Source organism: Grammomys surdaster, unplaced genomic scaffold (assembly GCF_004785775.1).
Source record: "Grammomys surdaster isolate TR1022 unplaced genomic scaffold, NIH_TR_1.0 170, whole genome shotgun sequence".
NCBI lineage: Eukaryota > Metazoa > Chordata > Mammalia > Rodentia > Muridae > Grammomys > Grammomys surdaster.
Window position 1 is genome coordinate 18,391,660 of NW_021604618.1, and position 24,451 is coordinate 18,416,110.

At 40.7% G+C, this 24,451-nt stretch overlaps 1 protein-coding gene across 7 annotated transcripts in view; it reads right to left on the reverse strand.

Annotated features, from left to right (window-relative positions):
- The window catches only part of Meis2 (Meis homeobox 2), a 203,723-nt gene that overhangs the window by 36,491 nt on the left and 142,781 nt on the right, over positions 1-24,451 (reverse strand). For all 7 annotated transcript variants that reach the window (XM_028766855.1, XM_028766854.1, XM_028766857.1 and 4 more), the window contains one exon: positions 21,673-21,749. In XM_028766855.1, coding sequence (XP_028622688.1) covers positions 21,673-21,749 — 77 coding nt within the window. The remainder of the gene's footprint in view (positions 1-21,672; positions 21,750-24,451) is intronic.

Genomic DNA, 24,451 nt, shown 5'->3' on the forward strand with positions numbered 1-24,451 from the left:
CAGGAGAGATAGAGAGCTTGGGAAAATCAAAAAATAAACAGCAGTGTGAGAAATCACTTTTGAAAGGGATAGGAAATTCCTGAAAGTCACTCAGTAGCACCTGCTAAATAATGATAACTATTAATCTGTCACTGTATATAGAAAGATCCAGAAGGGTTTTCTAGGAATAGAAAGAGAACAGATATAGTCATTTGAAACAATAGTAACAAGACTTGTTTTTCTGCATTCCTTGCCAAAGACCACCATTCTGCCTTAATCGTATCTGGAGCAAGGCGTTATATCATGACAGATTTGTAACCCCCGGGCTCACAGTTACAGGTCTATGCAAACAGTTAATACCAATGTAAGAACAGATGAAGACATGTCTCATTCTTTTCTACCACTGGAGTCCACTGGCTTTACTTGGTGGGATGGTACTAGGTGGGTGGAGATAGGGAGAGACCAGAAGAGGGTAGAGGTAGAGCCCTTTGAAAGAATCAGAATTATTAGCTCTGCCTGAGGTGGACTCGTCTAAGGGGTAAGGAGAATGAACTTCCTAGTACATTCAATCGTCCCCCTCATTTTTCATTTTAATCTCTCCCCTAACATTGTAGAAGGAAGGAAGATACAGTTCTAATATTTGAAATAACATTTAGAGAAGCATTATGTGGGCTGTTCTGGTTGTGTTAAGGGCTCAAGAATTCTCCTGAAAAGGAAAATGTGTCCAATTTTTTAAACAGTTAATATAAGAACTCTGTGGCTTTAACATTCACATTTGACTCTCAATTGGAAGTTCCATTGAGAACAGCGGGTATCCTACCCTTGGATAGATTGTACCTGGCCTATGGCCCTGCAGCATGCTATGTGACTGTGCAGTGGGAGCTATACCATACCCACGTGTGGACAGACCAGCATGTGGTTTTGGAAGCAGTAACAAACTGAACTTCCAATTGTATTTAATGGACTTAACAAACATGGGTGGATGGATGTAACAACTCAGCAGAATTATGGTTGTCAAGAGAAAGCTACAGAAAGGACCACATTCGTCTATAGGCTGGAAGTCATGGAGATAAGTTCAGTGGATTTCACAATGAATTATTTTAGAAAACATTCGGAGATATCCAGAAATAGAAAGGAGGCACCAACTACCAAAGAGCCCCTAGTGCCAGCAGAGGTAACCTAGGCTACAGACTATCCCCTCTTAACCACACCAGACTGCCAGATGGCTAAGAAAGTACAAATGTATGTGCTTAAGACCTTCTTCTATGTGCTGGCAGTAGAAATGAGTGACAAAGCACTCACCCGGGATGGATGAGGCCAGGGTTTAATTCCTGGCATCAGACAAGACCCCAGAGTATTCATTTGTGTAGCATCTCTCATTCTCATGCTGTTCTGGTCTAGCATTTTTCTTTTTTAATTGATTTTGTCCTGAGATTATTTTTAGCATATTTAAAAGAAGCCCATCAAGATAATTTTCACCATATTCTGCTGAAAAAGAATCATAGAATGTTTGCCAAAATATTAAAGTTGTTAAAGGGTGAAGTCAGATTTAGGTGCAAGCAGGACTTTAAGTGTAAATATCTCTGTAATGTTCAGTTATGCTCATCATATATATGTATGGCTTTATGTAAGTGAAGACATAGCTACATTGTCTGTTGCATTTTGTAGCATATGAAGTGTGTAGGTAAAATTGGATCCTTTTAAAATATTTGTTTTGTTATTTTATATGTATAGATGTTTTGCTTTACGAATATCTATGTACCATGGGTATGCCTGGTACCCAGGAAGTCCAGAAGACAGTCTGGACTGGAACTATAGTTAACAGATGTTTGTTAGCTGCCATGTAAGTTAAATATTGGTCCACTGGAAGAACAGCCAGTGATCATAACCTCTGAGCCATCTCTGCAGCCCCTTAATCCTTATATTGCTTAGACTATCCAGTTTCCATCACTTTGAAATAAATAATGTGGTTCAAAGTTGCCTGAATTGGCCGGGCGGTGATGGCATACGCCTTTAATCCCAGCACTTGGGAGGCAGAGGCAGGCGGATTTCTGAGTTCGAGGCCAGCCTGGTCTAGAGAGTGAGTTCCAGGACAGCCAGGGCTACACAGAGAAACCCTGTCTTGAAAAGAAAAAAAAAGTTGTCTGAATTGTCTTTCGAGTAATGCTAGGCACCAAAACGGCAGTGGTTAAGTGGTTCCCTTCACACTTCTCAGGCTCCACATTTGTTTCTATATTGGTTCAGCCCATTCTTAATGACAATGTTTGAAAACATTTTTAGGAGTTTTCCTTTCACTAGTTTCAAAAGATTCCCCAACTTCGCTCCAATAAGGGGAATATAACTCAATTTTAGTTAAAGTAATTGCCTGTAAGAACAGTCAAATGATTAAAATTTGTGATCTAGCAAGAGAAGAGAGTATAAAAAGAAAAGGAAACCCAGTACATCACAGGCAAGACAAACAGAAAACACTTTAAAATAAATATTTTATGTAGAACAGCAAAACCTCTATGGTTTCTGTGTCCTGCCACCTTGAAAAAATAGTGAATGATTCTAGTAACTAAAACATTTCCTTCCTGAACTATTCGATTCTGAGCATTGCTTTTCTGTAGCAACCTAAACCAATAAGAAATGAAATAAAGCAGAAGCTTGTTTAAAATAACAGCAGGCTTTGCTTTATAACATAAATTAAATTTTAAAATGCTAATTCTTACTTTCCAGAAGTCTGAAAGCTCTTCAATTTTGTGAGGCCAAGTGGCATCTAGTCACCCATTTGCAAGGACAATGGCAGCCAGCAAAGTGCCCCCGAAACCAGAAAAATGCATTTAGGGTTGGGCCAGTGCACCACAGAACAGAATCAATCTTCCTAATTAACGGCAAATTAGCAATCCCAAAATGAGTGGGATCAACCTGTCTGCTGTGGCCAAGAATCATGCTAAGTATAGAGTTTCCTCTAAGTGCCTCTAAATTACATTTACGCCCATATAAAGTAACGTTCTTTTAATCTAATACTACATTAGTGTCACTGTTCTTGAAGTTATTACACCATTTAAAATTTCTACAGATAGGTGAACTGATAAACAAATGAATAGACAGATCCACAGATAATGAGACATTTCACAAAGCTGGGATCCAAGGTGCTTACAAATTATTGAAAGGGAGGTGTTGAAGAACATGATTAACATAAGACTCACCTAAGAAGAAGAGTTTGTGTGGGATAGTGACACTCCTCAAAGATTGCTGCTATTTAGGAATATACTGTATACACCTACCTACCTACCTACCTACCACCTACCTACCGCCTATCTACCTACCACCTATCTACCTACCTACCACCTATCTACCTACCTACCTACCTACCGCCTATCTACCTACCACCTACCTACCTACCTACCTACCACCTACCTACCTACCTACCTACCGCCTATCTACCTACCGCCTATCTACCTACCACCTATCTACCTACCTATCTACCACCTATCTACCTACCACCTATCTACCTACCTACCACCTATCTACCTACCACCTATCTACCTACCACCTATCTACCTACCTACCACCTATCTACCTACCTACTACGTACCACCTACCTACTTGCCTACCTACCTACCTACTTGCCTACCTATACACACACACACACACACACACACACACACTTAACATTTAACATGGAGAGATAAGCAACTAATGACAGAAATAGTATTATCCTAATGCTGGTGGGCTCTTAGTTGAACCATTATGGTGACTGAACTCATTCAATATCTGTAATGAGTCAGGCTTTGCTCAGAGCTGTTGGGCTGCATAGCTTTGAAGGTGCCAAGCACAGTGTTAACGGGTGGCCTCTGGAGTTGTATAGAATATTCTAGTCTATGAGAGGCTCTGCACCAGACAGAACAAGCCAAAAGGTACAGCTCATAATTTTTATGAATTTAAAATCTAATAAAATGAGAACCATCTGTTGCCATTTTAAAAATTCAATTAATTTAAAATTCAACCACCAACAAAAGGAGGAATACTGATTATGGTCTTTTTTTAAGGTTAGTTAACATATTTCCATCAAACTTAGTAGGAGTTTCTTTTGTGTTGTGGTGGTTGTGGTGGCTGTTTGCTTTGTTCATTTGTTTTTGGATTTTGTCAGTGGCTCCATGAAGGGTCAGTAAGAGCGGAGACAAGGTAGCGTGTTTGTTCATGTACACATGTTTACACTTCTCTTGGTACTGGCTTTTGTGATTTCATTGCCTTCTCAGAGGAACCCAGGACCCAGTAGAGGTTCTGAGCTGGACAGTTAGGGTTTCAGCAAGAGGCCATGCAGAAACAGGCCTAGGGACACAGGTCTGAGTGGAGACAGCCTGCCCTGTTCTAGAATGAGTCCTGAAGTTATCTTGAAAGGCATCATTTCCAGTTTTATTTGCTTGTGGAAGTTAGGTGGGTAGCTAGAGCTCATTTGTGAACATTTGAAATAATGTAATAATTTGTGAACATTTAGGAATCCTATCTTACACCAAAATAACTCAATCTTCCATAGGGGCTGCGGTGTAGGAAAACTACTCTGGCAGTTAGTATTCCAGAGTCTACTATTAACAAGGACAGTCTACTCTGGAAAAAGATATATATATATATATGTGTGTGTGTGTGTGTGCGTGTGTGTGTATGTGTGTGTATGTATACATAAATAATAAACAGATATATCATATATATATATGATAAATAGATGAAAGATACATGGGAGATAGATGATTGACAGACAGATGTTAGGTAAGCAGACTGAAAGACAGATTCTAGAGAATTCTCTATTTCCTCCAACAACCACTTTCCAGTTCTTACAGGACATATACTTTTTATGAATTTTTGCAGTTGACATCTGAGAAAGAAGCAATCCTTTGAACAAAGCCGACACAGTAGTGTTAAGGATTCTTCTTACCATTTGTTAACCATTTGTTGCAGAGTTTAGGTGAGAATGGATAAAGATAGGAAAGAGCGAAGAAATTTGAAGACATCAATCTTCACTTTACCAGAGGTGATATAAAGAGAATTTTGCCACTGCAACTCTAAACTTGCACACAGGACTTGAGAGTCTTAAAGGTGTTGTTCAGTCCTTACTTCCCAATGCTTCCCAAAAGATCTCATCAGACACTGCCCCAGTTTACTCCTGGGTACAGAAGAAATAAGAGTAATAGATCCCTTAACAGTATTAGGTAACTAATTCCCATTGGCTAAGAACCATCACAGTCTGAGCCATGCAAGTAGCCATTACTATTAAATGGCTGTCACTGTCACCTCTGCTCAAAGCCAACCCTGTATCTAACATTTCTATTATTTTCAAACTTCCCATTTTCAATGTTAATAAAATATTTGGCAGCGATGTGTATCACATAAATGCATTAGGGCAGAAAGCTAACATTTTCTTTTAATTTTAACAATGTGCGTACTGTTGGTAACGAATATTGAAAGAAATACAATGCGTAAGTAGATTTTACACCACATTAGAGTTGTCCAACTCCTCATGTTTAAAATTTTTCTGCATGACTAGAGCCAGGGAGAAATACATGCCAGCATAATTATATGAACAGTTTGAAACTTAAACATGTTGCAGAGGAGAAGAGAACATGTCCACCCATTTGTTTCCCCCCCCTCCATAACAATTCCAAAGAAAAGCCATTTCTTTTCATAGAGTCAAGCTGAAGGCACAAAGCTTTAGCATTCAAAAGAGGGAGGGGATAGGGGTGGGCTTCTTAAAGTACTGTGTAAATCAATACACATGCAAAAAAAATCTCAAGATGATAGTTTAATTAAAATGTGCATGAGGCAATTCATCAGCCTCTTCCCTTGGTGTACTGGCCTCTAGAATTTGCCTTCCGCTTTCTGATCCCTGATGGTTTTAACTCGAAGGCATTTAAAATTTCTCTCAACCAGCAGCTTTCTACTTAACGTATGTTCCCTGTTTTTCTTTATAAACAAGAAATTGTACTGGCCTTGTGGTGTTTGCTATGCCTCGTGGCTTTTCATCTCCTGCACGAGCTTTGCCTAGCATGAAATATCAGGTGGTGAAATTTACCTGAGAGCAAGCAAGTAAGTGGGGGTGGAGGGAGGAGGTGGAGAAGAGAGGGAGGGAGGAAGGGAGGGAGGGAGGGAGACAGAGACAGAGGGATAGAGGCAGACACACACAGATAGAGAGACAGAGATAGAGACAGAGATAGAGACAGAGAACTCCAAGTGTACTTAGCTGAAAGTTTATAGCCAGTTAAATAACTGACAATTTAATGCTAATGGTTATTTCAAGTTAAAAGTAAAAGTACACACAAAAATAAAATAACCACTCCCAAAGTCATCAAAATGAAAAAAATTTGCCTGGATTGGAACATACCATAACCTGCTTTAAGCCACCATGTGGGACTCTTAGTATTATTCAATTCCTATTACATGGCATTCTAGGGCTACCTTGGCAGGCACATAAAGCCACTGAACTCTTGGCTCCTTAATAGTTTGACTCCCATTGTAATTGCTTTGTTCGCTGGCTGCCCTGGGTCTTCATAATTGGTTGGAGTCCAAGGTCACATATTCAATATGGCAGTGGCTCCCACTCTTGGCTAATTGTTAAGTTTTTAACAGTAGCTATGTTTTCATTACCATCCTCCGGCTCAGGTCCCCAGCTCTCACTTTTATTCTGTCATTCAGGTTAAGTGCTCTCTGTGCTTTCGGCTAGCCTCCCTCTCTCAGTCCTCCAGTAACCGATGAAATCATTTCTAAATCCAAAACAAAGGTTTCATGCTTTAGAAAACAGAAAGCATACATATCCATTTCATTTAACAAGATGTATTTAATGGGTTGAAGAGATGGTTTGAAAGTTAAGAGACCTCAGTGCTTTTCTAGAGGACCCAGGTTCAATTCCCAGCACATAGAAGCACACAACTGCCCTTAACTCTAGTTCCGAAGGCAATCTCTTCTGGGCTCCACTGACACAAGGCATGTAAAATACCTGTATGCATAAAGTAAAGTCAAATTTAAAAGTATACTTATAATGAAAATTTTCAGCTGTGTTTTACTAATTCTTCACAGCTCACATGCTTAGTAATAACCATCAGGGAGGCAGCTTTGATTTTTCTTAAAAATCTAGTGAACAACAGCGTTAAGACATGTGGAGAGCAAGAAGGAGTTGAGTTAGTGGCTCTTTCTTTTGAGATAATTTAAAGATTAAAATGATTTGGAGGTGTAAGGAGGTGAACAGCTGTGAACTTGGTGACTTGATCTGTTAACTTTAGGCTTTACCACCAAGTAAGAAAATTGTTTATTCTGTCCATAACTCAGATTTTTTTTTCCTTGGGCAGGGGGAGTCAGAGATGACAGTTTGGGTTGAGATTACCTACCAACCTTTCCTATTCTATTTATAATTTATTCATTTAAATGATCTAGTTTTAACTTTATTAGCAATTGTCTAGTGCTGACAGGACTGTTATTTCACATTTTAAATTTCCAATTACCTTTGATAAACTTTAGGGCCCTGATCAGTTTTTAACTATATGGAGGGGACATTGTTGTAGCATCTTTCCTGAAGTGTAACCACATGCCCTTCCTCGCCAGGGGCATTTACTCAACAAGTTAGTGGACAGACTCTTTTGGGCCAGTCACACCAGCAGATGCTGTGAGAACAGCCAGCCAGTGGACCTTCTTTACCATCGTCAAGGCATGGTACATACGTTTTTAAATGAAGTTGAACTTTCTTCAGGTAATTTCTGAGATACTTTAATAATTGAAATGGAGCTGGTGGTTAGCAATAGCATCCTTTTTTCTGAGCACAGTGCTACCAAAAGCTAAGCGAAATTGAGTCCTGCAAGGCAAGTGTCCCAGGGAACCATGGGAGAGATTTGTTATAAAATTCAGCTCCGCTGTAATGATGATTACACTGACTGTTTGATGTTGTATTTAATGCTCCCTTTAAATAAAGATTTGAGTCATAAAATAATATATTCTCATAAAATGACTCAGCCTGTTACACTCGTCTTTCCTGAAGAAATTGTAAAATTTTCATACATTATTCCAAAGATAGCCAGGACTGGATGATAACAAAGATGATTTGTTCGTTGCATCTGATAGGACAAGACAAGTTTCCAAAAGGTTTCAAACTCACTGAAGAGCAGAGTTATTTGAAATTCCAGAGTTTATCTAGCTCAGGGATACCCATTTCCCCTTGGCAAGAAACATTCTCATATGTGGGAGATTTTTTTCATCAGTACATCAACGCAAACTGTGAACCTATGAATGAGATCCTTCAGAGGCAGGTTCTTCAGTGAGACATCAACTTTGGGACTTAGCGGTAAAGAAAAGCATAGCTTAGAGGGGTCCATGGTTGCAAGTGTCAGAAATTTGTTGTCTAAATTGTGCTTTGGGATGTTGGAGGATGTCACAAATTCTCCACTGACTTGGATATTTAAATGGTACAGTTATCTCTTTTGCAAGTTGCTAAATTTATTTGAAGTTCTATAAGACTTGAGGGTATGTCACGTATGTCTCACTGACTTAAACATGTAAGTGGAATAGTTAGTTATTGCTACCTGCAAGTTGTAAGCCTTATGCCTTGTTTTGCCTTGTCGTCAGGAATTGACTAAACAGACAATTTGCTAACAAAATGACAATGTATGAAGTTCAGTGTTTATAACAGTGACAGGGCAGGGCATGCTGGCTCACATCTTATTCCTAGCACTTGAGAGGCAAAGGCAGGTGAATCTCTATGAGATTGAAGCCAGCCTGATCTACAAAATGTGTTCCAGGACATCCAGGATTACATAGTGAAACCATGGTGCACACATGTATACATGCACACATACAAAAAGCAAACATGAAAAACAAAAAAGATAACAAATGAAGGTGGTCTGGCCATCTCAAAGGCTCCAAGAACAATGGGAAAGCCCTTTGACCATTCAGAAGGGTATCTACCTTGCAAGGAGTTGAATCCAAGCAACTAAGATCAGATATTCACAGAGCCCATTCTGAAAGCTTAGGAAGATGATATTTCAGTATTCTCCAGAACTGCCTTTTTAAAGTTTATAAGTTGCTATGGAAATGTCAGGGCAGGATACATGAATGGTCTCTAGTTAAGAAGATTACAAAATGCTATTTTCCACAACTGACTCTATAGTATCTTAAAAGAAAGATTGTTTTTTGTTTATTGCTGGCCTCTGAAGGAGTAGAAGCCCAGATGCATTTCAAAAGCTGAAGACAACAAAACAAGGCCTGGAGACTCTAATTCCATACACATAACAAGATTTTCAAACTTCACAGCTATGGAAAAATTACAGATTGTCTACCTAAGTCAAAAGTTTTATGATACAAAGTGTATCCCTTATGAACCCATCTAAACTTGGGGGAAGAAATGTGCCTGTGTACCACTGTGTGTGGAGGTCAGAGGATAACCTGGAAGAATGGATTCTCTCCCTTTACTGCAGAGCTCCCCTGGGTACTGAACTCAGGTCATCAAGCTTGGTAGCATGCCCGGTCACTCTCTTTGCCATCTCCCTAGCGCCAAGATCTTTGAGCTTTAAAGAGATGTTTAACTTCTTCTGTCAACCCTACTGGCCCCATCCAACTGGACACTGTAACCTATATATTGACATACTGAAATCTTGCCCTGTATAGCGCTCTCCCTGACAATGCTCTCATGGAACTATCCATGGGGTGCAGATTTGTCAGTGAGCAGTGTGGTTTCTTCCCAGCATCCCTGTCACCAAGGCCTCCTCTCCTTCTGGACAGGCTCATCTGCTGTCAGGGTTTGAATAACATCTCTACCCTCAGACTTACCTTTGTCCCCTCTGTGTGGTCCTACAGTGTTTCCTGTTATTCTGACCCCTTCCCCCACAGGGCTCCTCTCTACTTTTTTGTGACCTATTGTGAAAACAAGCTCATCTTCCCAGAGAAATCATTAGGAACACCCCCCTTCCTTTCCCCAATCCGTAGTCATTGTGGAAATCAGCCCCAAGCCCTTGCTCTCTAAAACCTGGAGTTGGGTTCTCATTCTATTCTCACCCAATGCTGAATTAGTCACTAAATCCTGCTATGGTTTTTAACAATAGCGATAAAAATTGGTTTCTTTTTCTTCATTTTAATAGCTAAGTCCCTGATTCAGGGTTTTGTTTAAGTCCTTCATAGTCTCCTATGACTGGTCTCTCTATCTCTTCTTCTAATCAATTCAAGACACAATGGTTAAAATCATTTTTCATCTCGCTTGCTTTGACTAGATTTTTTTTCAGTTCACAGGCTTAGAATAATAAAATAATAGAATTTTAAGGATAGAAAGGATCTTTAAAAAAATCAACCACTCTTGGTTCTTTAATGGATGAGGGAATAGATACTAAGAAAGGATAAATTGCCCGAGATCACACACATTGTCTGGGTTGGAATTAGACCCAAGCTACTGATGATGTCCAGGTCCATTCTCATCACAGATCACACTGCAAGCTGCTGTGTGTGAACACTGCTCTTTCCACTGCTCTAGGAATTTGGTCTCTCTCTCTCTCTCTCTCTCTCTCTCTCTCTCTCTCTCTCTCTCTCTCTGATACTTTTAGATACTTGCAAGTTTATTTTTCTCTAGAAAGAGAATGCTGTTTTCTTCCTGGACTCAACTCCCTTCCTTCATGGCCTCTCACACTGCTATCTGTCTACTAACAACAGTTCCTTCCCCTGATTCAGAATAAACTTCAAATCTAATCTCCTGTAAGAAGCAGCTTGCTGAGTGGCCCTCTTGCCCAATGGATGTTTTCAGTGTGTTTCCTTCCCGAGCCTTCCCAGTCTAGCTGGTTTGATTTCAGTTCAGTACCGAGTTATGAACACTTACTAAGACCTCAGCTCTGTGGTTCAATTCAAAAGAAGAATAAAAATCCAGAAATTATTTCAGACCATCAGCTTGTTTGCTCTTATAGTCAAATGCCAAGACTCTCACCCACAACACACACTTCAATGTCATTGTCCAAAAGAGAGATGTTGGTCTTTGTATCCATTTTAGTCTTTTGGTAAATTCTACTGTTAGACTGTAGAAGGTACTGTCTAGGTAGCTTAAGCAATGGGGGTAGTCATTATTTTATTTTTACCTTTTGTTAACAATTTTCTTGTGTTATCTTGGAAAATCATATCATCTCCATAAACTACCTGGTTCTCTAAGCACTTTTACATTTGTCTTAAAAAATTCATTATAATATACTGCAAAGGTCTTTCCTCAATTGTCTATTAAAGCTATATCATTAGAAGTATCATTTAAAATTAGTGAACTACTCCATAGAACTGGAAACTTCTATTATACAATGGAATAGAAATTGACTTAAGCATAATATATAAAATTCTAAATTTATTTTGTCATCCACTTGATAGTAGATGGACAGGCATTATTTATATGAGGGTATGAACAGTCAAGAATTCCCCCTGAGACTAAATTATTGGCCATTCTTTAATTAACCTAGCAGAATATGAATTAAAACAGTAGGATATTAGTTCCTGCTGATGATCTAGAAGCATAGTATTCTTATGTCATAACTAAAGCTCAAATCCCAAGGGAAAGAGCATCCTGAACCTGGTGCCCTAGGTGAGTACTAAGAACTTGTCACCGTGATGGGACCAAGGTATGGATTTGACTTATCTGTAGAACTGTGAAGCTGGGGAATTTTTTAGTCTGTGGGTTATGGCCCCATTTCCAGAAAAATCTATTCAAGCCTAATGTAACCTAGCAAATCTTTCAAATGAAATAGTCTTGAGGGAGGTGAGTTGTCATTTTCTGACATATTATTTAGGGCTCAGCTCAGGTTTCATTCTTCCCTCTTTCTTCACTAAACCCCCAGCCCACTGTCTATAAGCACCATTTTCTAATTAAGGAAAATGAAACTTGTAACATGGAAAAGAGAGACATGACCTCCCTTGCGAGCCAGCCTCGCTCTTCCCCTCACACCATTAAAAACACAGAATCCAGGGGTGCCGGTTGTTGTTGTTGTTTTAATTGGTATCACTTTGTCTTTAGTATAAAACGCATGACAATAATTTAGTGAACTCCAGTGTTCCTCTTGTGGCAAACTGATAGCATAATTTTATTATGATTGGAACAATGACTTCTGGGGTCGGGAGAGATTTTCCCAGGACTACACATAACTCGGTTGACTAAATGTAATACGTGCAGAAGGTAATGAAAACGGAGCTGGAGCTCAGCACGGACTAGGTGATGCCCGTTTCTCATTCCTGTCAAAGGGCTACTCAATCAACCACACCTGCCGCTTATTTAATGTCAGAAGCCACTAAGCTGACAAAGTGCACTGGGGCGATCCCCTCAGAAATGGCACTTGAGTCATGTGCTCTCTGGTCTCTGAACCTGACAGGGTCATATAATCCGTGTATGGATTTTAATAAGTCACCTATTATGTTCCCTTTGGTGCTAATTATTTTACACATCACCCGTTTCCTGTTTACTAACGGTGTTGCTTTTGTAATATCATTATGAAAAAAATATGAGGAAAGTTAATCCCTGCCTTAGTCTGTTCCTTCATACTGAGGATTTCTCCTTTTCTCATTTCCGTTCTATGACTCTGGTCCATGCCATAAAACACAAACTCACAAACAGGCAATTCACTACAACAGCTCAGGCTTACAAGAAACCTGCATGTGTAGCAGAGTCACACTGAATCACGCAGACTGAAGTAGCAGGATTCAGTAACTCCTGGCTAAGACGGTATTTGGAATTTGCCCTGTCTCACCTGGCCTCAGGTAACACAGGAAATAGACCAGCTGTGGCTAAATTCCATCAAGCTTCTTTCTACAGATTTCTAAGAAGAAGAAAATTGCTTGTGAATCCCCATGCACCGTTTCAACTGCACTAGCAAATAAAATACTAAGAATCAGATCCACAGTTTAGGAAAACTGGACAAATGGACCGCACTGCCTAGTCTCTGTACACCTGGGGTTACCACTGTCCATTCTACAACAATCAAAATCTCGTTTGAAGAGGAGACTCTTCTAACTTTCAGAAAACTATGTGTATCATTATTGAAAGTAGCACAGGTTTCAGATTTAAGTGAAATAAAATCTGAAATGCAGGTTGAAAATAGAACGATTCTCTTGGACATTATCAACAGCATTATACAGTGTGAAGTATGCAAATGCTCGTGGCCAGAAAGACATCACCTTACCAAACTAAGGGAAGAGATTACTCCTAGTCAAGGAAGACCCATCTTTTTCTCAAAAGCTGAGTTGAAGCCATTAAGTCAAGACCTCTGAGGAGAAGTTTCACCTTGTGGACTTTGAGGTTGATTTGAATTCAGATCTGGAGAAGAATTTGCTCCCTGTTCCAAGCACTCTGAATGAGGTCTGCTGACGTTATTGTTTCTTATCTAAAGGCTGGAGGGAAGTTTGGAGCCCTAGAAGTCCATGCTAAACAACCTGAAACCTCAGCCTGCTGGGACTTATCTAAAAGATACGCTGTATCTGGAAACAAGGGGAAACGCTCTATCTCCCAGTGTTTATCTTGCCAGGGAAAGAGAGAAAGAACTTGGCGTGTTTCAACCCCAGTGTAGAATGTGTGTGAATCTGAGAGAGGGCCGGGAGTCAGCAGCTAATCTCTAGGGAATGACCAGTCAGCATGGACGATTCCGATTCACCCACAAAACCCAACCGAACCGGAAACAACAGGGGATGTTCTGATTAAAAGAAAAACAATGAACAGGAAAAGAACTTGAGGAAAGCAATATTGAAAAGAAAACCAAGGCTTTCTCTACTCCTCTCCCCAGATCTCTAAGGGATCCTCTCCTCCAGATATAAGCTGATTTTCCTTGTTTACACAGTAGGAATAAGTAGTTCTGAGTGTCCTAATGGAGGGAGGGGTGGGCACAAGAAACCGCTACCTATCCCTGTCCACTCTCGTACTTGAAAAATCCAACACAATAAAACAGCGGTAGTAACAACAAAAAACGAGTCCTCGAGATCAGGAGGTTAATAGGACCTACATTTACTCATTAACAGAGCAGATTCTCAATTAAGTAATTTTTACAAGGCTGCTCTCCAGTGGGAGAATGCATGAATGAACTAGTGAAGTGCACGGGGTGCAGGCAATCTAAAGACTATTCAGAGAGGACTTCTCTCAGAGCGAAGTTTTGGAAGCAATTTAAAAAGTAGTCAATACTTAGGGAATTTTACTGGAAAAAGCCCTGTGTTAGTGTGTGCGAAGGGGAACACACCAACAACACTGAAGACTGGACCAAGCTGCAACAGCCATCAGAGAGAGAGAGAGAGAGAGAGAGAGAGAGAGAGAGAGAGAGAGAGAGAGAGAGACAGAGAGAGACTGGGAGACAAGGCAGTACTGACACATTCTAATCTATTTTGTATCATTTTAATAACTTCTAATTTCAGGCTCAGTGGAAGCATCGCACAGGCAAGCTCTCTAGTTTCTACGTTCTAAAAATAACTGAAGAGTAACTTAAAAATCCCAATTCCTTGGTTTATTTTTAAAAATACAACTTTTACTTCATCTCTCTGTAATCAGAGCTAGAAATACTTACTAAATCAGTTGCTATAGGATACATTTGTAATATTTTTTAATGACGTCACTTCACTTTTTTCCCCCTCAGTGAAAAGGAGTAAGCAATCAAGTCAATAGCATCCTAATGTCAAATCCTGCAGCCGCCCGAGGTATAGGCTTTTCTTTCAGCATCACCAGAGAAACCATGTAGATCATGCCAGTGGAGATGGATAAAGGACCTATTTGAGCAAACCTTGTCTCTCTTCCAAACACTGGCATAATGAAGTACAGTGGTAGGTAGATCCCTGTGCCGAATGCAGGAGCTGTCTGGAGCTCATTGTTTCTGTCAGTGAAAGACAGGAGGCTAATTCTAAAAACTTCCAAAAAAAATTAAACACATTATAGGGTAATTTTTCTTCTGTAATATAGAGACTTGAACAACAGTAACTTTCAACATCAAGAATTTTCTCTTTCTCAAAAAAATGAAAACATTACTTTAAGGGACTTTTCCTTTTTCCTTTTTTTTTTTTTTGGAATTGTTTCAAAAATTCGTTGCATTCTTTTTTGGTTGTTTGGTGTTTTCTCTCCAGCACTGTACATTCCTCTAAACGAGGAACTTTTTTTTTTCTCCTCTTATTGGCATTCTAACCCAGCAAAGAAATATGCATCCTGAGATAATGCCGCCAGCTTGCTATGAAAACCACATTTCATTCTTTCTTTATATAGAAAAAAAAAAAGGAAAAAGCACAAAAGAGTGGGTGTAGTTGAACGTAAAGGACTACCTCACCCCCTTGCCTCCTCCCTGGCTTCCCCTCCCTTATTTCCCTCTACTCCTTTTGTTTACAACTTTTAAAAGGCTCTTGCTGAGTCTGAGCTGCCTGCCTACATTTGGACTGAATCAAAATTTCTGGAAATGGTACTTCCATCAGTACAGGATAGAAGCTGTCTAGAATCACTGATCAATCGAGGCAACGGGTGGGAGGCCTGGCTGCCCCAGTCCACGAAGTGGCCCCAAAGTTCACATTTTTTTGGTGAGAATTTCATACCATGAAATTCGAAATATGGTCTGGTCCCCTTCCCTCGTATGCAAATTTGGTAAATCATGTATGGATTCCCAGCTTAACACCCCAGTTTGATTTCCAAGCCCATTTGATCTCAGGGTAGTCTCTCTAGTTAAGCATTCATCATGCCTGTTTTTCTTTTCCTGTCTTTTAATCTCTCAGCTATCCCACACCTTCCTTCTTGTGTGGGTCTCCAAGAAATAACGAGAGCGCCCTTTGGTAAAGGAGTTCATGTGGAGATGGGCAGAGATGGGAAGTCCTATCACTACTGCAGCCGGGGAGAATCTGTTAGGAGGAAGCCCACTTGTGGTTAGCAGAAGACAGAATGAGACAAGTTGGAAGCATTGGGTCCCCTTGGCCTCTCTACCTCTCTTCCAGAGACTGCGTGGTTCTGGCATAGAGAACCTAGAGAGAGAGAGACCTCTTGCCTCCTGCTTTCCACACTGGAGTTCAAGAGTATGCTTTTTTTTTTTTTAATTCGTTTCCTCGGCGTTGGCAGTCTCAGCACATTAAATGCTGACAATGAATCTAGCACCTGGCAAATTTGACTTGAGATTCAAATGGATTTTTATTCTGAAACATAGATGTTACTTGGAAATAATCACCACAGACGGCAGCTATGCATTTAACAAATGGCCGTGGTGGAAATTGCTGAGCAGAAAGAGGATATTTAGTCCGTCAGGCTTTGCTCTGTCTAGGTTTCTCTCAACCCCACCTCCCTGGTTTATCACTCAATCCTTCAGTCCTTTCTCTCTTGAATTAAAAGTGTCCAGCTGTTTCGGTGCCTCATTTACATTTCTTGCACCACTGGCCAATTATTCCATATGTTTACCGCAAAATTATTCTCTCAATTCCCAGCTTACTCTTGATGTCCTAATATTACAACATATTTCCTGGTGTGATGTCTGCTCTCTTGGCGGTGGGATGACAACACACACGTACCCTGGAAAATGACTTTCCCTTGCTGTAAAGAGGTCCGACCTTTTCACCACTTCCTCTGCGTCCTACTAATTAGGGTTCAAGTTGGACTGGGAAAATCACTGACATAAACCTGCAAGCGACTGTCCCTCTTGAAATCCACTTAGAGCATGATGAAGGTTTTTCAAGTGGAAGCATCTAGAGAATTTGTCTGGGACACTGGGTTCCTAGAGAACATTACTGAGTCCCTCAGGCAACCATGCTGCTGCTGGTTGCACTTTAATCAAGACTTCGGAGTCCCAACCGTGTTACTTTTGATTGTCAGAGCGCTCATAACCTACACCAACCATACTTTACCACAAGTGTCCTTTACCCCAGCATGGTTCCATTTCACACACAAGAAAGCCAAGTCACCTGTGCTGGTGTCTGGGAAGGCACTGAGCTGCTTTAAAGTGGCAAGAGAGGATGTCTATTAGAAAGGTACACTGACTCTCAAGAGATCCTTCAGTCTCAATGGAACAAACTCCTGTGCCTTCTAAAAAATCTGTCATGGGGCCAACCTGAAGCACTAGAAGTCAAGCTTCTTCCCTCTATGAGGATGTTGATCATTTAGAAATATTACAGCTAACATGGTTACGGCCCCTTGTGATGGGGAGATGGCCAAGCAAGCTCTTAATTTGAGCGATCATGTAGGGCATTTATCTGTTATACAAAGGAATTCTCTGGATCACCTTCACTGAAAAGTCCCTTTATTTAAGTTTCATGCTTTTTCATTTGGGGACCTAGAAACCTATCTTCTAGGAAGAAGTAAATGCTAGTTTACCTGCATCCCATCAATAGCTCACCCCTATAGACTTTGGATGTTGTTTTGTAGTTGGTTATAATTACTATAATGTCATGAATTTTAAAGTGTACATTATAATTTCTTCTTTGAAAAATTAATCTTGAGCCAGGTACAGTGTTTCATGCCTTTAATTCCAGAACTTTGAAGTCAGAGGCAGATTTATGTGAGTTCAAGGCCAGCCTGGTCTATAAAACAAGTTCTAGATAAGCCAAGGCTATACGGTGAGAGTCCTTCTCAAAAGAACAATAATAATATGGAGACCAAATGCAGTTGTGTGTGTCTGTAAGCCCAGAACTCAGGTGGATAGGTGAGGAGTGTGAGTTCAAGGCCAACCTGGACAACATAGAGAATTGTAAGGAAGCAAGACTGTTTCAAAATAAGGAAACAACAATAAGAACATTAATCTATAGATGGGAATTTTAGATAAGCATTATAATTGCAATATAATTCTGGTGTTTAGTTGCATGTGAACATGAGCATTTGTGATTTAGCTGAGTTTTGCATTTTCTTTCTCTATGGGGTGTGTGTGTGTGTGTGTGTGTGTAATGTGGCTGAGTGGTTTTTGTGTATATTAGTGCAGTATGCATAGCAGACATGTGGAGTTCAGGTCAGTCCTTGAATTCTACCTTGTTTGAGACACTGTTTCTTTGTTGTCTGCTGTGTAAACTAAGTAAAGGAGGACCCCAGCCTCTGCAGATTCTCTTGTCTGTGCCTCCCATCTCACTTTAGGCATCAGGAACCTCAGATGGGACCCACTACTGCCAGGCTTATGTAGGCTCTGGAGTTTGAACTTGGGTCCTTTCATTTTCGTGACAAACACATAATCCACCAGGCCTGACCTTGCACTTGGAGTTTTGAGGAAAAACTTAACTCTGTGGTCCAAATTGACCTGGAACTCACTACATAGCCCAGGCTAGTGTTGAACTCAACGTATTCTGCCTGCTCTAGTCTCTGAAGTCCTGGGATTACAGATGTGAGGCACCATGCCTGATCGCTTCATCTATAATCTCATCCTGAAAAAGGAATCTTACTTGAGCGGTTTATTATTCATGGACTTCTGAGAGATGATTGTAGGGTGAATGATATCAGTGTCATAAGCTTGGATCCTTCTGGAAGTCACACTTTGGTTTGGTTGTATCATCATGCTTTACACACTCTCTCCGTAAATACGTCTGAGAAGTTCTCTGGAGTTCTTCCTAGCCTGGGTTACAAAGCTCTAACACATCTTTTCTTCTCTCAGTTATCTTTTAAGCTTCCATGTTGCTTATTTCTTCTTAGTTCCTAATTCCTGACGGTCTTAACTGGCCTGTTTTCACTGCTTATTGCTCTCATTATATGTATGCGGCCATGCTCTGTTGCTTATTAACTACAGATGTCGACTTCCCTGACTATACTCTAAGTCCCTGGGTGTAACCCTTGTGTCATGCAAGACTGGACTCTGGTCATACCTGACTGATGGGAGAAAGGGTTTAAAGTTTAGAAACTTATTTTTTATGTGTATGTGTGTGTCTATGTGTGTATTTATGTGTGTCTGTGTCTGGTGTGCATGCATTGGGGATATGCCCACAGAGACTTGGAGATACAGACTGTTGTAAGCCATCTAACCTGAGTTCTGGGGATCAAAGTCAGATCCTCTGGATGATCAGCAAGTGCTCTTAACCACTGGAGAGCATCTCTCCAGTGTCAGGAGATACTTTTGATCTTTTTTTTTTCTGAGAATAACCATTCTCGGAGTCTAGAACATTCTTTTATTGTCCATTCTTCCTGTCAGTCTAGGCATCTGAGGTCTGCGATTCTGAAGCCTCCTGAAAGAGGTTAGTCAGCACTGTTTCGAAGGCGACTTTGTCAAGGCAGTGGATGGACAAGTTCAAAATGTACCAGTGTGGGGAGTGTTCCTCTTCAGATTCCTTTCTGAAATCCCCAGATAGGGGGCCCCTGTCTTCAACTCTTGGCAGAGCTTCAGGGGAACTTGGGGAGCTGTCCCCATGAGTCACACCTCATTATCAAAGTTATGGTAACTATTAGCTAAGAATCGGACCTAAGGGCAGGATTACAGAAATTTTTCAGAAGGAAGTGTGAAAATTAGAAAGAAGGAATTATTTTTGTAGAGACAGAGGTGCCAACATTTATCCCATATTACGGCAAGTGTGCCACGTGACAGACTGTCATGTCCTCACCCTCAGCAAATGTGGCCCAAATCACAGAGAAACAAGACACCCTAAATATCACACCAACTGAACTCCTGCACATGCCTTGGGGCTCTGTGGAATTCAGAAAAGAACAGTCCTTTCTTCCAGGTCCCAGCCAGGTGTCTGTCTGTGAGGAGGGCTGGTCTTTAGATAGAGAACTGAGTCGTCTTTTCTCTTCAAGGGCAATGACTACATCAAAAAAATGCCGGGAATGGATGAAATGTGACAGCATTTTCAAAGAAAGGTCAAATGTCAATGCCAAATATCAGCGTAGAAACATTCCATTTCTTTCAAAAATTTCCACCACAACTTCCCTGAATGTGTCCCAAATTTACAAAATCAAAACAAAACAAACACCCCAACAACCAAATTGCTAAAGTGATGTTAATTGTACCAGGCACCATTGTATATATATATATATATATATATATATGCAGTACCTTACACTGGAGACCAGCATCCCATAAAACAGTAAGTGGGGCTGAGTCTCCTAAACCTAACCCAGAATACGTTTATTTTATTGTTTCAGACCACGGATTACTTGAACTGGGAGCAGGAATAAGAATGTATATGTTTACACATTATATATTTACATCAGGAGGCCCCTATCAACACACTGTCCCAGACACATCTCACCTCGGAGATTATAACCTTTATTCCAAGATTTTGCTCTAAAGGGTATCTTTAAATGTACATAGCTCCAATCTTTAGAAGAAAATTAAAGAGAATCCCGGTCTGTATTGTCTATCCTTTCTTTCTGCCTCTCTTTTCGGGTTAGCAGTTTATTTCTGCATTAATCACCCTGACAGAAGCAAGGCAACTCAATTTTCTGCTTCTGTAGGTAGGCACATCACTTTCTGTACAACAGTAGGCATGAAAAGGGCTGCAGCTAAGCTTTGGTTACTGCTGTAATTGAAATGCTATCCACACTATAGGGTGCATTAAAGTCAGATAACGACAGTTCCTGTGGCCAATTTAAGTAGCTTGACTTCCCTGGGAAAAAAAAAATTGCCTGACAGATAAGGCAGACAAACTGGCTAATTCTCCAAGCATGTCTCTCATTGTGATCCTAGAAAAATGAGAAAAAAATGAATCACAGAACCACAAAATCAATTGACCCTCGGGTAGCTCATCAGGCAGCGAGTCTGATAAACCTAAAAGCTTTGTTAATGTCTGCCTGCCTGTATCCCACAGATAGAGCACTTTGTAAATGAACCTGCTTTGATAAATATATTAAGGAAAGCTGTGAATAAAGCCAGAGACTTCTCATTTGTAAATACAACCTCTGCTACATGGAATTAGAATGATAAAGTGGGGTTCCATGTAATTAAGTTTGTATAAGGCCTGAAATCCGTGCAAATACTTCCCCTGAATTTTGAAAGAAAACTGTCAGTTCAATTAATCTGAACATCACCCCAAGAATGTACAGAACAAAATTAAGCTGCTGATAAAACCTGGGCCAGTATTTTGATAAGTAATTCCTATATCATTTCTTGGCCACTGTGATCATTTTATTTAATCCCTTACCCCTCCTCTTTCCTCAGTTACCCTCTAAGCCATGTACAAAGGGTAGATGGCCCATATACCACCATGCAAGTAATCTAAAGCACAAGCTAAAAATGGGAAAAAGCCTTCTCTTCTATTAAAAAAATATGGTAAATAAATACCTATGAGGTGGTTCTAAAACACCCTGTGTCTACATTGTTCCTGTGAGTTCAGACAAAAGAAACCCTTCCCAGAAATAGTGGCTGTGTGCGAGCACTGTGCAAAAAACACATGGGCAACAGTATTCGACAGGAACAAGCCAGATAGAATTTGTGATTCGGGTAGAGAAATTTAAAACATTAGAGATGGGGAAAGTGAGCTTAGGGGAGACAAATAAGGAAAGAAAGGAAGAAAGGAAGCAAGGAAGGAAGGAAGGAAGGAGGGAGGGAGGGAGGGAGGGAGGGAGGGGGGAGGAGAGAGAGAGAGAGAGAGAGAGAGAGAGAGAGAGAGAGAGAGAGAACGCAGCTGAAAGAGCAGAAACACAAAGCCCACTTGTCTATGCTGTCTGTCCCTCACCCTAAGAGTAAATTTCAACTGAGGGAAGAAATGCAGGAGTTACCCTTGACTTCTTTTGTTCCAGGAATAAAACCAAGGAAGAAAGTAAACAATTATTCAGGAACCCCACTTTAGTTCAGAGAGAGAGATCTTGGGGTCACTCACCAGTTGTTCACTTGCAGAATTGTCAGTCCTGTGTCTTGCGCTAACTGTTTCTTCTGCTCTTCTGAAGGGTACGGGTGCTGATGAAGAGACAAACGTTTTGAAAAGATGCATCAGAAATTGGGAAAGCGGCACAAATTTCTAATCGTGAAACCACCCTTGGTGCATTCTTTATTCTACGGCTCCGTTCTCCTTATCACACTTAAAAATATGTTTAACTTGCTGACAAGTGTGGACAGGAGCCAGTAGGGGCAGCCCAACTTTCTATCACAATCTGTAGGACCAGCAATGAATGTCCAGGTGCCTAGGTCACTCCGAGGTTTTGATAAGTCGGGGGTGGAAAGTACCCTGCAATGGCATCAGAATTTTGGTGTCTCTATTCCTGTCTGTTGCACGTAGACAGCTTGTAGACCATTTCCTTTGCTCCCTTGTGGGTTTATGAGGAATTCTTACTCCATGCTACCTTTGAGAGATTGGTCTGCATAACTATTATTTCTCAGTTAATATGAGGCTAACCACAGTAGAAGTTTGGACTCTTGGCTTATATGTCATCACAACTATTTTGAAAGCAAGGTAAAAGGATTGGATGCAGAGTTCTTAGTCTGGGTGGGACTGAAATTCTTTAATTTTTAATGACTAGTGCTCCGGGCTATCAAGGTCATGTACAGTGACTCGCCCAGATCACCTGTCCCTTATCCTTTGTGTACATCTCATGTCTCAGGGGAGAAGGAGTCAGTTTTATGACTTGCTTCCTATGGAATTTTTCCATGTTAACTTCAAGTACAACAACTAGAGAACAAAGCCATGGGTTTCATTTTTTAATTCTTTTCTTCCTATCACAGTTCACTCACATTGATAACGAACAACACCCCCATTATCCCCCTCTCCCTTTTCCCTTCTCATCTTGAATCCCAGGATTGTTATTTTACAATCATACAATTCCTTCAAGAGCTTTTGTGCTGCAGGGCACGTAGTTATGAAACGCATCTGTTACATAAGGTCCTGTTCAAAATTCACTGGTTTTCTTAAACGGAAACGGAAACTTTTATCCCTATGTCAGAGTTGTTCATAGACTAGAAAGCCTTGAGTCATAACTATTTCCCACCAGCATCACTGAAGAGTCATTAGGGGGCTGGTGCAGAAGCGCCTCCCTCTTCTTTTGCAAAGGACCCAAGTTCAGTTCCCAGAATCCATGTTGGGGAGCTCACAGCTGCCTGTAATTCCAGATGCAGGGTATCTGGGACCTCTGGGTTATGACAGCACCTGGATCATCATGCATGCCCCCTCCCCTGCACCCCAACATACATTTATACATACAATTAAGAGTACAACAGATAAATCTTTAAAGTATTCTAATCATCCCGGCAACGGAGGAAGGGGACAATTTTCAATCATCTAAGAATTCAATTCTCAGGTATTTCATCTTCTACAATAGGGTGCATCATCCAAAATGTGCATGATTGTTTGTTCGAGAACCCACATGCCATAGGTCCAACAAAATCCCCCGTATAGCAAAAGGGTTAACTAGATCTGTATTAATATAGAAGGCAGGCTTTTAATATTCTGCAAATGTTAACAAAGAAAGATGATAATGTTGAGTTAATATGGGTTAAGCATAAAATGAAAATAAATTTTTTCTGATTGCGAGGTGTTGACACTTTTTTGGCTAGGGCCTGCAGCCTGTTCCTTAAAGCTGTGTAATTACAGAAGGCTTTGCTCCTCCTTCCCCCTCCTGCTAGAGCCTCCCCACATTAGTAATGACCCCTTCACTGCTTCAAAAACCACTAATGGTCTTCAGCAGAGGCAAGAAAAATGAACAGGGTAAATTGGAATCCACAGTCAGTAATTTGCATCCTGTGAGGCTGCTTTGGTCACTTGTGCTCATTCTTGGTCATCAATCGCTGTCTGTCAGGTACTGCACTCTGCCTCTGTGACAAATACGCCTCCTAACACTCCGATTCGTCCAAACAATGTAATTGTCCTCTATTCTCCTTTTGGTAATGGAGAAAATGAATGGCTCACAAACAAGTGTTGTTCATCGAAGACGCAGAGGTGCCTTCAAACTGGAAGAGGCCTAGAGTACAAATTTTAATTGACTGAAGACACTCTTTGGAGAGCAAATGACAATTAAAAAAAATCTTCCTGTCAAGATATTTCCTGACCAAAATCAAGGCAGTGGTCTCCCTTTGAGTTTCTGCTACTCTGATTTCTGAGAGCCTAGCTTTACAGGTTGTCAGCCCAGAGGGAAACATTGTGCAAACAGCAAAAATCAAAATGGAAATAAAGATGCATTCCCCAGAATGTATAGAAAGAGGCCGGTGATGTAACATGCCTCTGGGTGCTGCTTCTTCGTTCTCTCTCTGTCTCTCTCTGTCTCTCTTTCTTGCTCTCTGTCTCTCTCTGTCTCTGTCTCCCCCCCGGGCCCCCCCCCCGTGTCTGTCTTTCTGTCTCTCTGTCTTTGTCTCCTCTTCCAACTACCCCTGCCATGTGTGTGGCTTTTTCCTTGTTTTCTGAGAAGTGTGAGGTGTGTGTGTGTGTGTGTGTGTGTGTGTGTGTGTGTGTGTGAGACAGAGAGAGAGAGAGAGAGAGGGAGGGAGGGAGAGAGAGAGAGAAGAGAGACAAAGTAATTTGGGAAAGCTGAAGAAAGTAGATGCTACTAGATTGACAGAGAACCCATTCCTTCAAATTTGATGGTAAATTCTGATTGAGTAACAAGAATGCTTTCTAGTATTTTATGAGAAACGCAGTCAAGAGACTGCAGAATTTTGTAAACAGTGCATTT